The sequence below is a fragment of the Bubalus kerabau genome, chromosome 15 (genome assembly GCF_029407905.1).
Source record: "Bubalus kerabau isolate K-KA32 ecotype Philippines breed swamp buffalo chromosome 15, PCC_UOA_SB_1v2, whole genome shotgun sequence".
NCBI classification, from domain to species: domain Eukaryota; kingdom Metazoa; phylum Chordata; class Mammalia; order Artiodactyla; family Bovidae; genus Bubalus; species Bubalus kerabau.
In genome coordinates, this window is record NC_073638.1 from 55,010,512 (window position 1) to 55,026,116 (window position 15,605).

The 15,605-nt window shown below is 52.6% G+C and overlaps 1 protein-coding gene across 2 annotated transcripts in view; it reads left to right on the forward strand.

Annotated features, from left to right (window-relative positions):
- The window catches only part of SLCO2B1 (solute carrier organic anion transporter family member 2B1), a 52,408-nt gene that overhangs the window by 2,020 nt on the left and 34,783 nt on the right, over positions 1 to 15,605 (forward strand). For both annotated transcript variants that reach the window (XM_055549093.1, XM_055549094.1), the window contains exons 2-4: positions 10,657 to 10,787; positions 11,835 to 11,972; positions 13,826 to 13,988. In XM_055549093.1, coding sequence (XP_055405068.1) covers positions 10,657 to 10,787; positions 11,835 to 11,972; positions 13,826 to 13,988 — 432 coding nt within the window. The remainder of the gene's footprint in view (positions 1 to 10,656; positions 10,788 to 11,834; positions 11,973 to 13,825; positions 13,989 to 15,605) is intronic.

A 15,605-nucleotide genomic window follows, 5' to 3' on the forward strand; every position in this document is an offset into this window, starting at 1 on the left:
AAATCTGCCTTGTTTTCTAATTCTTCCAAATGCCACCTCTTCCAGGAAGCCTCCCTGACTGATCCTCCCAGTTGGAAGTAACCTCTCTCCCATATGCTGTTTGACCCTCCTTTTGCAGGGAGTTTCCTGGTGGTGTTTCTGTTGTTCTCTCCAGTCCTAGGTTTAAATGTGGGCCAACCCAGGGTAGGAGGCAGGGCAAGGGAAAGAACCAGGTTCACACTGCAGCTCTGCATCACTGGCCTGATGAGAATGTACACTCTCACCCTTTTTTTTTAATATGTGAGGAAACACATGCTTACAGAGGGTAAGTGACACATCCAAGGTCACCCAGCAAGCAAGCAGCAGAGTGGGGGGCCAGAACCAGATCAGCCGGATGCCAAAGCCCTTTCCCTTCTGTCCCCTTGCCTTCGGGGTTTCCTCTTCCCTCCACACACCCCACGCTGGCGAGTCTCCACCCACCTTGGGCACTTCTCCACTGGCTCCAGACAAAGCAAGCTGTTGTCTGGGAGCTAGTGACTGCAGAGGGGGCAGGAGAGTTATTCCTCCCAGGCTGGGCCGTGTCCTCTGGGCCAGATATCAGGCAGCTGGGAAACACATGGCGAGCTTGCTTAGACCCCACATTTGGGTGCCAGGTATCTACTCCCCAGTCTGCGTCTGTCTCTCTCTGGGATTCACTTTCTCCATCTGTGCAATTGATGGTAGGGGTTGGCTGAGGCGGTCACTTGGTCCCTTCCACTGCTGAGAAGCTCAGCTTTCTGTCTCTGGAGGGAAGAGGCCTCTTGTATGGGGCAGGGGCTTGGCTATCTCCAGGGTGCAAGTCTGGGCCCATCCTGCGGGTAGAGAGGAGATGGCTCCTGCTACCCATTCTGGGCTGCAGTCCAGAGCCCTAAGTGCTAACATTTGGAGTGATGGAGAGCAAGGCCCACCTCTCCAGCCTGGGAGCTCCCTGGGAATGGGGTCTGACTTGATCCATTCCTGAAGCCCCAGAACTCTGCACAGGCTGGGCAGAGGTCAGGTATTGGGGAAGGTGCAGCCCGGAAGCTGTTCTTTTTCTTCCTCATGCTCCCATCCCCACCCCCACCCCCATGACATTCCTTCCCTCTTCCAACCTGCTTTGAAAGCCTACTCTTGTTGAGGACTGGAGATTCATAAGGAATGAGATGGGGCTACAGTGAGGTGCTTGGGAGTAAACATAAGCACAGAGAGAGATGAGCCAGGACTCATGGTTGGTGGACAGGGTGTGGCCTGGGCCAATGCCCGAATGTCTCTGAGCCTCAGGCTCTGTGTTTTAGGGCTAAGGAGGCCGGCCTGCATTCTCTGCAGGCTCAGGGCTCACCCTCCCTTCTCTCTGCCTTCATCTCTATTTTAAGGGTCATCTTGGGTCTAGATGGGGTAGTCGGGGTCAGAATCGGGAATAGAAAGTCCCAGTGCAGGATCTGTGACCCAGCTTGGAAACCACCAGAAAAAAGCAACAGCTGGAGGCCTGCTGCGTGTTATTGTCTTCCCAACGGACCACCCAAGGGTCCTGCTAGGAGGAATTTCCCAAAGAGGAAAGCCAAGGCCAAAGCCTGAGACCTGACCCCGCTTCCTGTCTTTGATTCCAACCTCCCCCTGCCCCCACTGTACAGAAGCCCCATGGGGTCACATGGGGCACTGCAGCCCCTTGGAGCCCCACGCTCCCCGACCCCACCCCAGGCCCACAGCACAGCCCCTGCTTCCCCAGACCCCCACGCTCCGGCTTTCTCTTCTCCCTCCTTCAGTTTAGCTCAGTTCAACAATCATGTTTTTAAGCTGAGCCCTTGCAAGATGAGAAGTGGTTTTCTGAGAAGGTAGGACACCTTGGGAAGCCAGGCTGAGGGTATAACATGTGCAAAGGCAGAGAGGTGGAAAAGAACAGGATGAATTTGGGGAATGGCAGGCTTCTACTGGAGTTACAGAAGAATGTTCACTAGGGTGGCCTTAATCTCCTGGATGCTGAGGTGTCTGGACTCACGTGCTGCCGATGGGGTGGAAGGGTGGTTAACCATTGTTGAGGACCACAGTGTACCAGGCAGGATGGTCTTCTTTAATCCTACCACAAATGCTGTGTGCCCAGAGAGGGTAGCTGAGGCTTAGACAGGCTAAATAAACTGCCCAAGGTCATGGCTACAATGTAGCAAACAAATATTTGAACTCAAAGGTTTCTGACCCAGAGGGTTTCAACAGGGACCTGCTGTAGTCCATCAGGACCCAGGAAAGGAGAGCCTCTGCCTGGGGGTAGTCCACTGGCTTATCAGGCAGATAGGAGGGGGACATAAATGATGCAGGCGGGTGACCAGCCTGGCATCCCAGAGTAAGGGCTGAGGGAACTGAACCAGGAGGGGGAGTGGTGATGGAGGGAGAGGGAGCTGGCGTGGGCTGCAGGAACTAGGCAGGGGAGCCAGCAGGCTGAGGGAGCCCAGGGAAATCTAGGAGGTAGGAAGGGCTGGAGGTGGGGTTGACCATGAGGCTGGCCTCCTCCTATAAACATTTTTGGAGGGAGGTACCTGCCATCATTGTGACAGATGCATTGCCCAGTGTCTGCTGCTGTGAATATTTGCCTCCCCAGGCTCAGGCTGTGGGTGTTTGAGTGCTGGAGGTTGGTAGGTTTTCCAGAAACATCCAGACTCCTTTGTGACACTGCTCTGTCACCTTAACCTTGGCATCTGAACATGGTTCCAGGATGGGTTCCTTCTTTCGCTCTGTAGGGCATATATGCAATGGATCTTCTCACTTTCCAAGCCAAGTTTGCCCACGTGTGGCTTTTCTTTCCTTCTCTCCACACCTGCCTTCCAGACGGAGAGCCAGAGGACTGGCTTTGGCCCATGTCCTCTCATGGGCTTTCCTGGAGCCCGTGGCCCCCTAGGCCTCTTCCTCTGGGAGCTCCCCTACCAGCCCAGACTCACATATGGCTGAGCTCACCATTACCCTACAATCCCACCTTCCATGGCAGTACACCCAGACCAAAAGCTGTGCCTCTCCCCACTCCCCACTCCCCTGCCCCCAGGGCTCCTCAGCTTCCTGCACTCCCCACCCACCTGCTTTTCCAGCAAATCCTGTCCATCCCACCTCCCGGCTGTGGTTCATCAGCTCATTACTCTGCATCCCTACAGCCCCTACCTGGCCCAGGCGTCATGACCATCTGCTCCACTTCTCCTTACTCCTGCCTTCTCCCTGGTCCCGGCCCACAGCCTGACCTCTCCACTCTCCCCCAAACGGCACAGAGGTCTTCATAGGAGGCCAAGTTAGACCTCATCCCTGAGCCCAGGATGAAGCCCAGCCCTCTAGCCTGGCATTCAAGGGCAGTCATAGACTGGCCACTCCAGCCTCACCTCCCCACCTTGACCCCAGAGCTCCTGTCTTCCTGGACTATTTATTTCCTGAGCAGTCTTTGCACTTTAATACTTCTGCCCTTTACTCTGATGTTTCTTCCCTGAGGAAGCCTTCCAGAACTTTCCAACGTAGGTTAGAGCCTCTTCACTATGTTTCTAAAGTCTTGGAACTCCTTATGTCACATAGTGAGCACGTGCTGTGGTTCTGTGTTAGATGTTTGCCCTGTCACCGCACACACACACACACACACACCCCCTCATAGCTCCCTGAGAGCTTCCAAAACCACAGTCACCTGTCTTATGGAGCTGTCAGCATGTGTGGAACCTTTATTCTTACTCCTAGAAGCAGCAGAGACCAGCTGTGTCCCCCACCGTGGTGACCCTGGGCAAGTCATGGCCTTTTCTGGTCTTGTTGCCTCACCCAGCCCTGGCTTCCTGTCCCGCAGCACTCTGCAGTTCCCAGGGGTGCTGTGGGTCACAGACAGGGAAGCCCATAGGCAAGTGTAAAGGGTCCTGGAGCAAGCCAGATGAGCTCAAAGAGGCTCTCACAGGGCAAACTGCCACATGAAAGGCCAGCATCTGAGACCAGCTGTTTCCATATGGGAAAGCAGGCCCAATGTGGCCAGATCTGCTAATCTTTCAAGAAAAACCAAAAAGTGGGGGTTTTGTGTGAAATTTCCTGACGTTTAAATGCTGGCAACTATTAGCTTAAAAACACTCAGTGAGCCAGCGTTGTTGCATTGTTCAAGCCAAATGAAAACAGCTAGGAGTCAGATGCGCCTCCAGGCAGGACTGCCATCCACCGCACAACTCCAGAGGGCACCCTTCACCTCACGGCGCACAGCTCACGCAGCTGCACAGAGGGTCTTTGTCCAGGGCCTCCGTGTTGTAACCATTGTCCTGTATTATCTCTCTGCCAGTTCCTCTGACGGCCCAGGCAAAGTGTGTGTGGTGGCAGGTTTCCGGGAGAGGCCTTACCTTCTCTCTTTTTGGAATTTAAGATATTTATTTTCTTGGCTGTGCTGGATCTTAGTTGTGGCACATGGGAAATCTCTGATCTTCATTGTAGCATACAAGATCTTCAGTTGCAGCATACAAACCTTTAGTCGGAGGCATGCAGGATTTAGCTTCCCTGAGGTCATGGAATGGAATGCAGCAGGTGATTATGGAGCACAGAGGGAAGGCGAGGAGACAGCAGAGGGAGGCTTCCTGAGGGGTCTGTGTCTCTTCAGGGACCAGGGGGAGGTGAGAGAGTAATACCGAGGATGGGTGACCCCTGGAGGACAGTAAGTTCTGAGGCCTGGTGACCGGGCCTGGAGATAGCTCCCAGGTGAGTCTGGGGCAAACGCAGACAAAACTGGCACTGTGTGTCATCCTGAAGTTGACAAAGGACGTTGCCTCTGTGACCCTCATACAGGCTTAAGAGGCAAGGCTCATTATTTCTACTTTGCAGAGGCTCAGAGAGCTGCTGGCCCAAGACCACACTGGGTCTGAGTGACTCTAGGTCATACTCTCTCTGCTGAGGGACAGGCTGGAATATTCTGGAGAGAAAGTGCCTTTTTCTTGTCCTTCCTTGGTCCGAGCCCTCCTGCTCCATCCTCAGGATGTGAGAACCCTCCCAGGCTCTCTTGGCATTCCTCAGCTCGTCCCTCCTCCAAGTTCAAATCTGGGCCTTTTTTACAAGTCCCAAGTTTTCACTGCACTCAGGTCCCCTAGACTAGGGGCCATGTCCTTCTCACCACATTTCTCTGTCCAGCCTTGAAGTGACCAATGAACTGACTAAGTGACTGATAAGCTAAAAAATCAGCTGGTAGAACTGTCCCCATACAACCACCTTTGGCAATTCACTGGAGGGAAGCCAGGCCAGAATCAGAAATGGCTACAGGGGGAGTATTTTTCATAGGTTCTAAGGCCATCATTGATAGCCACCATTTCATAGCTGCTGTTAGGGGCCCAAGAGTCAAACAGGTCTGAGCTCAAGTCTAGGCTTTGCTGTTTACCAGCCCCCAGACCTGGACAGGCCCCTCCCCTCTCTGTGCTTCAGTTTCCTGAAGTCATGGAGTCACAGCAGCTACCTCAATGGTTTGCTGGGCAGATGGGTGAGTGTGCCCAGCGCAGCACATAGGGTAGCCTCAAGGGGAGACAGTGAGCCTCTTCCATCAGCGGGTGACAGTGAGCCAGAGAGCTGGGTCTCCAGCCGCTATCTCCGTGGCCCTTCTGGGAGGAAGTTTCTCCTGGTTCCCAGGTTCTAGATGCAGCAATGCTCTTGCTGTCCCAAAGCAATTATGGAGGCAGGCAGGGTGTTTGTACCTGACAGCAAAGAAAACAATGCTCACTGAGCATCTACTATGCGTCATGTCTGTGCTGGCTCGCGTATATTAGTGACACAACCTGTTGATAAGGCAAAGTCTGTTTTTTACCAAGATAAGGGCCAACACACCTCTTGAAGTTTTGGCAGTGTCTCAGAATGGGGAGGAAAGATCAATAGCATTGAGCAAGAATCATGATACAACAGTCCAGGGTTTGTTGGCAGAAACATCAGGGTAAGGATTTCCCAGGTAGAGATTCAAAGAATCAGAGGTGCTCATCCTGCTGACAGTTTTTCTTGAACAGTTGCTCCGTCTTTCTGGAAGTTTCTGTAATGAAAAATCAAGCAATTTGCTGGGGCTGTTCAATCTAAGAAAAGTAAGAAGAAAATTGCTATGAAGACAGTGGAGTAGCAAAGTCAAGTTAATGTCATTGGTAAGGTGTTTTGGGGCTTTTAGGGTCCTCGCTGAATGTGAAGGGAAGGTTCAGGTTCTCAGATCCTCAGGGATCTCTTGGCAGTGGGAAGTAGGGGTTGCCGTCCCTGCGTTGAGAATGAGGATCCCAGCTGGAGGATTGAAACCTGTGCAACGGCCTGCACGGCTATGAGTGTGCACTGCGGGAAGGAACCCAGGTCCTCGGGTCTTGTGGTTGACTGAGGCTTGGACGGGAGGGAGAGAGATAATCCGGAGATGGATGATGGCACTGTCAGAGGAAGAGGTTCACGTGGAGGAGCCAGCGGTGTGTGGAAGGGATCAGTTGCGCCTGTAGCCTCAGAGGTGCTTGAAGATTTCAGGAGAGGGGAAGATTGGCCCTCAGGGGGCCTATGGTGTGCCAGGTCTGAGCCAGGCGCCGGAGATGTCTTATCTCCCTGAGTAGATGCTATATCCTCACTTTACAGAAGAGACAAGCTAATCAAGGGCACATCCATGCTCCACAGAGGACCAGTGGCTGGGCTGGGGTTCAGACCCAGGTCTGGGGACTTTGCAACCTTTGTGTGTGTGTGTGCGTGCTAGGTCGCTTCATTCGACTCCAACGCTTTGTGACCCCCATGGACTGTAGCCCATCAGGTTCCTCTGTCCACAGGATTCTCCAGGCAAGGAGGAGGAGGGGGTTTGCCACGCCCTTCTCCAGGGGATCTTCCCAACCCGGGGATCGCATGTCTCTTACATCTCCTGCACTGGCAGGCGGGTTCTTTACCACTAGCACCACTTGGGAAGCCCCTTGAAATGTATACTCAGTCCCATATCTGCCTGAGATTTGCTGTTTATAGCTGGGAGGTGGCTGGAGGAGGCAGATCCCTGAGTCTTTAAAGAAAACAGAACAGGCAGAGAAAAGCGGCCCTTCCTGTCAGGCTGCTTGCTCTCTGAATCTCAGCCCTCATCTCCCAGACTCAAATTCCTGGCCCTGGAGGGGGTTTGGCCGTGGCCAGGACACTCTGTCTTGTAGACATCTGGAGCGTCCGAACTGAAGGTCTCTGGTTGACAGAATTTCAGGGCAACTGAAATTGCCCTGAATTTCTGAGGACAATTTCTGAGTCAGTTTCTGAATTGACTGACTTTCTGAGCAATTCCAGAACAGTAGGTGATCAACTGACAAACCTGAACAGACAAGTCTCCTAAAGGACAGTGGACCAGTAGACCAACGACTCACCAGGGCACAGACATGAGTGTGCCTGTGCGCATGGCCAGCCGCGTGACCCACCGACAGGCACACAGACCCCTTGCCCGCCAGCTCTGGGGCTGTAGGAGTTAGGCCATGGAACCACCTGGCCTACCTGGGGCCCCCAAACCTGGCTGCCCAACTGGGAGAGGAAGAAGCTATAATTTTCTCCTGGGGCCTGGCTCCCTGCCTCTCCCCTCATTCCTACTGGGCCCCCGGGCTCAGCCCAGGTGCACTCCCTCAGCTGCCCTCTCTCCTGCAGAGCTGGCCTTTGAAAAAGCCTTCAGAGGATGGTAAGGACCTCCTAGACAGCAGGTGAGGTGGACCTACAGCCCTGGACTCAGGACTTTCCTTCCAGGGGAAGCTCTACTCCTTATTGAGGCATTGGACTCTTTGCTGCCAGCCCCTCTATAGAAGACTCCAGCCCACAGGAAGGGCTCAAAGTGGAATGACAACCAGTCTGACCAGCCCTGTTCAGTGACCAACTGGCCACTCAACACTCTGACTGGCAGCTGGTCTCAGAACCCAGTGGTACAGGGCCAGGGCTTCCGCTCCCCGCTGCGCGCCCTACCCCCCACCCCCCCACCCCCCCACACCCGCCCAGAGGCTCATACTACAGACTGAGTCACAGGAGTGTGGAAAGTTCTGATCTGGCCCATTGACCTTTTGTCCTCAATCTTACTCATGCGCTGGGCTTCTTTCAGACCTGGGGATCCACATTAGTGACTTCTGCCCTCCCAACCTCAGCTCCCACTCCATCATCTGGTTGGCCTGCCCCTTGGGAGGCAGGCACTGCTGCCTTTCAGGTGGCCTGGCTAGGACTGGCTGGGCCAAGACAGAGAAGAATGTTGTGCTTCTACCCCTCATTAAATCTGTGCAAGTGGTGCAGAGCAGCATGAGGTTAACACCTGGACTTGAGTTCCTGTACTAGGATGAGCTAGCAAAGCTAGTTACCTGTGAACCTCGGTGTCCCCATCAGAAGCACAGAGCTCATGAATGCACCAAAGGCATGGAGCTGTGGAGAGCCTTCACGAGCACTTACCGTGTTGGCCAAAAAGTTAATTCGGACTTGTCCACGAATGGATAGACCCAAACGAACTTTTGGGCCAACTCAGAATGTGCATGTAAGCCTTTACGTACATGGAAAGCATGTAGCACAGTATTTATGTTATTATGGGTGACTGGGTTCTGCTTGTGAGAGGAACTGGAGTTTGGAAATTGTCCTGTCAGTCTCCTCTGGTTGAGTTTGCTTGGAACCCCCTTACTTTCTCTTCTTCAACGTGATGTCCACGGAGCGTTACCTCTACTTCCCCCACCTAGGCCAATCCCTCATCGCCTCCCTGTCAGGTGTCACTTTTACTTCAGTGTCTCCTTGTTTCCTCTGAGTGTTCGTACCCATTAAAGGGACTCCTCCCCAGCCACACACGCTTCCGTTTCCTCAGCCAAATTACTCAAGCTCTTTGAATAGATACTTTTCCAAAGATATGGCCAATAAGCAATGAAAAGATGCTCAACAGCATTAGTCATTAGGGAAATGCAAATCAAAACCACATGAGATATCATTTCACACCCATGAGAATGGTTGTAATCAAAGAGACAGACAATAAATATTAGTGAGAATGTGGAGAAATTGAAACCATCACCCACTGCTAGCAAGAGTGGGTGTTGGATGGTGTTAGAAAACAGTTTGGCAGTTCCTCCGAAAGTGAAACAGAGTTACCCTGTTGATCAGGAATCCAACTCCTGGCTGTATACTCAAGAGAACTGAGCATATGTATCTACATGAAAGTTGGTATATGAATGTTCACCGGACCTGAAACAACCCAAATAAATGTTCATCAACAGATAAATGGATAAACTAAATGTAATTGTAAGTATTTATATATATATACATACACTGGAGTATTATTTCAGTCATTAAAAGGAATGGAGCACAGATACAAGCTACAACATGGATAAGCCTTGAAATATTAGGCTAAGTAAAAGAAGCCAGTCACAAAATATCACATGTATGATTTCCTCTATGTGAACGCATTTGAAATATCCAGAATAAGCAAACTCAGAGAGTCAGAAAATAGATCAGTGGTTGCCAGGAGCTGGAGGGATAGAGGAATGGGGAATGACTGCTCATGGGTGCGGGATTTCTTACTGGGGTGTTGAAAGTATTCTGGAATTAGAGAGTGGTGATACTATATTACTAATTAGATAGTATGTAACTAATTAGATAGTCATGACTTTTTGAATATACTAAAACCATTGAATTATATACTCTGAAAGGATAGATTTTATGGTATATGAATTATATCTCAATTTTTAAAGATTTCTTAGGCTCCCAGGTACCTTGTGTGAGGAGCACAAAACCCTCGCTGGTGGCGGCTGCAGGCTTCCTTATCCCTCTGGCTGAGCTGGTCTTCTAGGTCTAGACATGTCGTGATAGGGCCCACACCCCTTCCCGAGGTCAGGAGAGTCCTCAGGGCAGCTTTCAGGCTCCATAAGGAGCTTGTTGAATGAGGGGAAATTCCTGCCATGTTGAGAGACATTTGAGACAATGGAAAGGCTTCCGCAGGAAGCAGGGCCCCAGGAGGGGAGGAAAGTCCTAGAAGCCTGGGCTGCCTCAGGTGCAGGTGGTTGTCCTCTAAATGGAGAGGTGGAGTCTCCCAAGGCTGGGCTTCCAGGCTCCTCACTGAGATTAAACCTCAGGAAACCCTGAAAGGTGCCTCTGAGAGGGCTGCAGTGAGTGGGAGACTGACAAGGTTACCATGGTTACTGTGGGTCATGGGACCATGATTTGGGCACTGGACTGGTGAGTTCTGTGATTATATGCTGTGTAGTGCCCTGTGGAAGTATTGCTATCTATTCCAAACTACCCCTAGGAAAACCCTGTATGACCTGACTTTGGACCAAGCCTTGACCATGCACGGGGCCCTTGACCTCTGATCTTAGACTAATCCAGACAAACCCTGACCCAGAGTTAGCCTCCAGGAACACTGGACGTCTCACTGATACAGGCCCCAAGAGGGTAGGGCTATGCATTTCTACACTAGCGCCACAGCTCAAAGGATATGAGACGGCATCAGCAGCTTCTCGCTAGAAGGAAGCTTTATGCTGGGAATGGAATGAAGAGGTGAGTAGGTGGTCCCAGTGGGATCTGGCCAGCTTAGGCACATAGAGCACACACATACTCTCTGAGGAAGAGCTCCTTCAGCTCCTGAGATGCAGGAAAGCTGTCGGTGCTCTGACTCAGATTCTCACCAACCCAAGAAACACCTTGGGTTGCCTGGTCAGAGTCATTCTCTGAGATTCCATCTCCACTGTCACCCTCTGGCTTTCTGTCCCACAGGGCCAGTGGGTGAGGAGCTCCAGGTGCCAGACAAGGATGCCAAGGCCATGGTGGGCACAGAAGACACACCTGGAAGCAAAGCCAGCCCAAATCCTCAAAATTTACGGCCAAGTGTGTTCCACAGCATCAAGGTACCTCTCGGGACCTGGCAGGAGAAGGGTCATCTGAGCCCGACAGAGCAGGCTCTGCCACTTACAGGCTGTTAAATGCCAAGCAAGGCGCTGCCTTTGCCTGAGCCTCAGTTTCCTCATCTGTAGAATGGGTGATCGTGATCTCTAGAAGCACGTAGCTTAATTTCAGGCACATGTTATTTCCTTCCAGAGAGGCTCTTCTGTGGGCACTGGGGGAACCAGTCTTCTTGATGCCAATTTTTCTAGGGGGAAAGAGAAGGACCCCAGGGATCCTGAACCTGTGTGAATACTGGGAGCAATGGCTCAACCAAGGACGGCCCTAAACAACCAAATCTGTGCCAGCACCTGCACGGTGCCAGGCCCTGTGCCAGGGGCCATTCCACACAGTCTTATTTAGCTCTCACAGTAACCTGGCGAAGCAGGGGTGTCATCCTTGTTACACAGATGAGGAAACCGAAACTTAGAACAAACATTCTATTTTTAAGCTCCAGCATAAACACCCTATTTTTAATTCTGTGAGACACATTTTTCTCTTGGGAATTCGATCAGGTTTTCAGGAGGGCTGCAGGCAGGCAGGATGTTTGCGTGGGGCTGAGTGAGGTGAGAGTGTAGCTTGAGGGTTCGCTGTGTGCAGGTGGTCTCCCAGGGAAGTTCAGGTGAGGACTGGGTGGGGTGGGGCGAGGTGAGATCTGGGGAGCTTCCTGGGGACAGGAGGGGTTCTAGTCCAGCCTGGGAGACCTCTGGAGACAGAGGGGCTCCCACCATCCTTGGCCCCATGCAGACCCTACTCTCAGTCCTGTGGATTTCAAGTCTCCCCCAGACCCCCGGAATACCCAGGACAGCTTTCCTATTTTTCAGGCCTGTGAGAATCCATGCACTACCCCAATAACACTTTCTCTCCTCTTGCCCTGGACTCTCCCTCCCTTCCTCTCTCTACTCCTGCTCCTCCTGTATGTCTGTCTCCTCTGACTCTGTTCCTCCCTTTCTCTGTCTCTGTCTCTCTGCATCCTCCCCCACGACTGTCTGCACCTGCGGCCCCTCTGCCAGTTCTTCGTCCTGTGCCACAGCCTGCTGCAGCTGGCACAGCTCATGATCTCCGGCTACCTCAAGAGCTCCATCTCCACGGTGGAGAAGCGCTTCGGCCTCTCCAGTCAGACCTCGGGGCTGCTGGCTGCCTTCAATGAGGTACTGGCCCTGGCAGCACAGCCACGGTGCGGGGGGAGGCGGTGGGGAATTGAGGGAGATTCTCAACTCCACTCCCCCTCTCTCACAGCCCTAATGTAAACCCTTCCCCTAGTGCCACGTGCAACCCCATCACAGCTCCTTCCGATCCCACCCTTGAGGAGGGGGGCTCTCTGCTGGGGTTCACAGAGGATTTTAGAGCTAGTCAGGGTCCCCATTACCCGCACCTCCCCACCATTCTCCTTTTGGTTCCTTCACCTTTTCAGGCACTTGACAATTGTCTGGCCCAGGAAGGAATCAGAGGAAGCCAACTTAACAGTAGGGAGAGAGGTTTAAATGAGATCAAAGGCAAAACTTTGGGGACCTTAGGGTAGAGAAGGGAGCGGATGATACTAGGGCGTGGAGTTGCCGCGGGATCCACAGGCCTCTGCCTCTGGGCTGACAGCCCAGCCACGAGGCCTGGACAAGCTCCTCTGGGTGGATTTGGAGATCAGAGTCCATTTGTGCCCAGCCCCTCCCCCACCAGATGTTTTCCCCCTCGGAGAAGGCTGTTGTCCAGAGAACACTCTCTCCCCACCCCTCAAGATTTCTGTGAAATTGTCTCTCCCTAGGGTGATATATCACATTCCTCCCAACCCAAGGCCCATGGTCTCCACTCACTCCCCAGACTCTCCTTATCACCCCACTCCCAGATGTCAGAGATGGGGAAAGAATGTCTTTACTGTCATTATGCAGATGTGGGACCTCGGACAAGTCACTCCCTGACTCTAGGTCTCAGTGTCCCATCTAAAAAATGGAGAGTGACTGTCCCTCCCAGGATCAGTCCTCCCAAGGCCCCTCTGCTGATACTGCCCCACTCCATCAGCAAAGAACCGGGGTTCACGGGTAAGTTCCCCACCCACAACCACAACCAGGAAGCAGCGGAGTGGAGCACACACATCCCAGCTTCTGACAGCGGAGCCTGCCCTGCCCTGCCAGCTCTCCAGTACCCTCCAGCACCCACATCCAAGGATTTTAATTCTAAGGCTTGAAATACCAGCCTTAGTCCTGTGGCTTTAGACTTTTTTTGTGCTTAGTCGCTCAGTCATGTCTGACTCTTTGTGACCACATGGACTGTAGCCTGCCAAGGCTCCTCTATCCATGGGGATTCTCCGAGCAAGAATACTGGAGTGGGTTGCCATGACCACCTCCAGGGAATCTTCCCAACCCAGGGATCAAACCCAGGTCTCCCATACTGCAGGTGGATTCTTTACCATCTGAGCCACCAGGGAAGCAGTAAACAAGACAGAAGTTCTGATTCGGGGTTAGGACACACAGGCATATCTACTCTGTGCTGTGCTCAGTCGTGTCCAGCTCTTTGGACTATAGCCCGCCAGGCAACTCTGTCTGTGGAATTTTCCAGGCAAGAATACTGGAGTGGGTTGCCATTTTCTATTTTAAGGGATCTTCTTGACGTAGGGACTCGAACCAGGGTCTCCCATGTCTCCTGCATTGGCAGGCAGATTCTTTTCCACAGCGCCACCTGAGAGACCCAGACTTCGTTTATTTCCCATTCATGACACCCCAGAAGCTCAAATCCCTGTCCTTGACTGTCCTACTACCCATGTTTTAACATGGGACCCAACCCACACTCTAGAATGAAATTGAACTTCTAGCCCTGTCCATGCTGCTCTTATTTCTCTCCTCTATTGGAGCACTAAGTAGAACACATCCTGGGAGGACCCAGAATCTGTGTTTTTAACAGGGACCCGAATGATTCTTATTCAACCATTCTGCAGAAGGGAACACTGAGATTGGTGATTGAGACAAGGATGGCCCTCTGCTCTACTCTCATGGGTCCTCTCATCCCTTTGCAGGTGGGGAACACAGCCCTGATCGTGTTTGTGAGCTATTTCGGCAGCCGGGTACATCGGCCCCGCCTGATCGGGTGTGGAGCTATCCTTGTGACCCTGGCGGGCATACTCATGACTGTCCCGCACTTCATCTCAGAGCCGTACCGCTATGACCACACCAGCCCCGGTAAGAACAGGAGGGGCTGGGCTGAGGGTGGACATGAGTTGCCACATTACTGTACACAGGGTCCACCCCCAGGCTTCCAGCGATCAAGATGAGCCCAGCTTCCCAGAACACCTACTAGTCCCCCACACCCCACCCCACTGCCTCCTTCAGCTTCAGCCCGGATGAGTCCTTCTGGCAGCCCTGGGCAGTGGTGACAGGGGGCTAGTCCTGGGGCAGAAAGCTAAGGCCCTCTGGGTTTCTCTTGGTGAGGGCCTGCTTGTATGGTGCTGCTTTTTTTTTTTTTTTTTTTTTTTTTAGGTGGAGGTGGATTTAGGTCCTGGTCTGTGTGGGTCCTCAAGAAACATTTGTGGAATAATAATAACAGTATTACACACCACTTACTAGGTACCACTGTTCTAAGCACTTAATGTGTACTGATGCATTTAATTTACACAAGAAGTCAAAGCATTGATGAAAGAATGAATGAATGAAAGAACAAACAAAAACATGAAAGAATTTTAGACGGAATAGTGAAGCCCTTGTTTAGCCCAGAGGGATTTTGTTGAGAGTCAACTTGACAGATGGTTGCCTGTCCCTTGGAGAAGGACTCAAGCAGCCTTCCCTGTCCCATCCATCTCTCCACCCATTCACTCATCTACCCATCCATCCACCTTCCCATCCTATCCATCTACTCATCCACGTACATACCCATCCACTCATCAATTCATCCATCTGCCTACCCACCTACCCATCCATCTGCCTACCCATCCGCCCATCCACCCACCTACCCATCTACCCATCCACCCACCTACCCATCCACCCATCCACCCACCTACCCATCCACCCACCTACCCATCCACCCATCCACCCACCTACCCATCCACCCACCTACCCATCTACCCATCCACCCACCTACCCATCCACCCACCTACCCATCCACACATCCACCCAACTACCCATCCACCCACCTACCCATCCACCCATCCACCCACCTACCCATCTACCCATCCACCCATCTGCCCATCTACCCACCTACCCATCCACCCATCCACCCACCTACCCATCTACCCACCTACCCATCCACCCATCCACCCACCTACCCATCTACCCATCCACCCATCTACCTATCCACCCACCTACCCATCCACCCACCTACCCATCCACCCATCCACCCATCGACCCATCCACCCATCCACCCACCTACCCATCCACCTAACCACCCATCCACCCATCCACCTACATATCTACCCATTGATTCATCCACCTATCTACCTATCCATCCACCTACTTATCCTCCCCTCCATTACCCCTTCTACCCTCTCCGCCCATCTGTCCATCTGGTGGTCCACCCAAGAAAACATTCGTGCTTCCTACTTTGTGCTGGACCCTCTTGAGGGGCTCAGTCCTTGCCCTCTGGGAGCTCCCAGTCTGGGAGAGAAAACAGAAACAAACAATACCTCCCCTCCCCCCACCCAGTGTATCAACTGTGTGAGGAAGGAAGAACTGGGCAGAAGAAGCCCAGGGAAGGAGCCCACAGCCCAGCCTGGCATCATGGAAGGCTTCCCAGGGGAGGAGAGCTGTCAGAAAGCATCCTTTCTCCCTTGTCCTCCCATCAGCTCAGACCCCAGAGTTCCTACT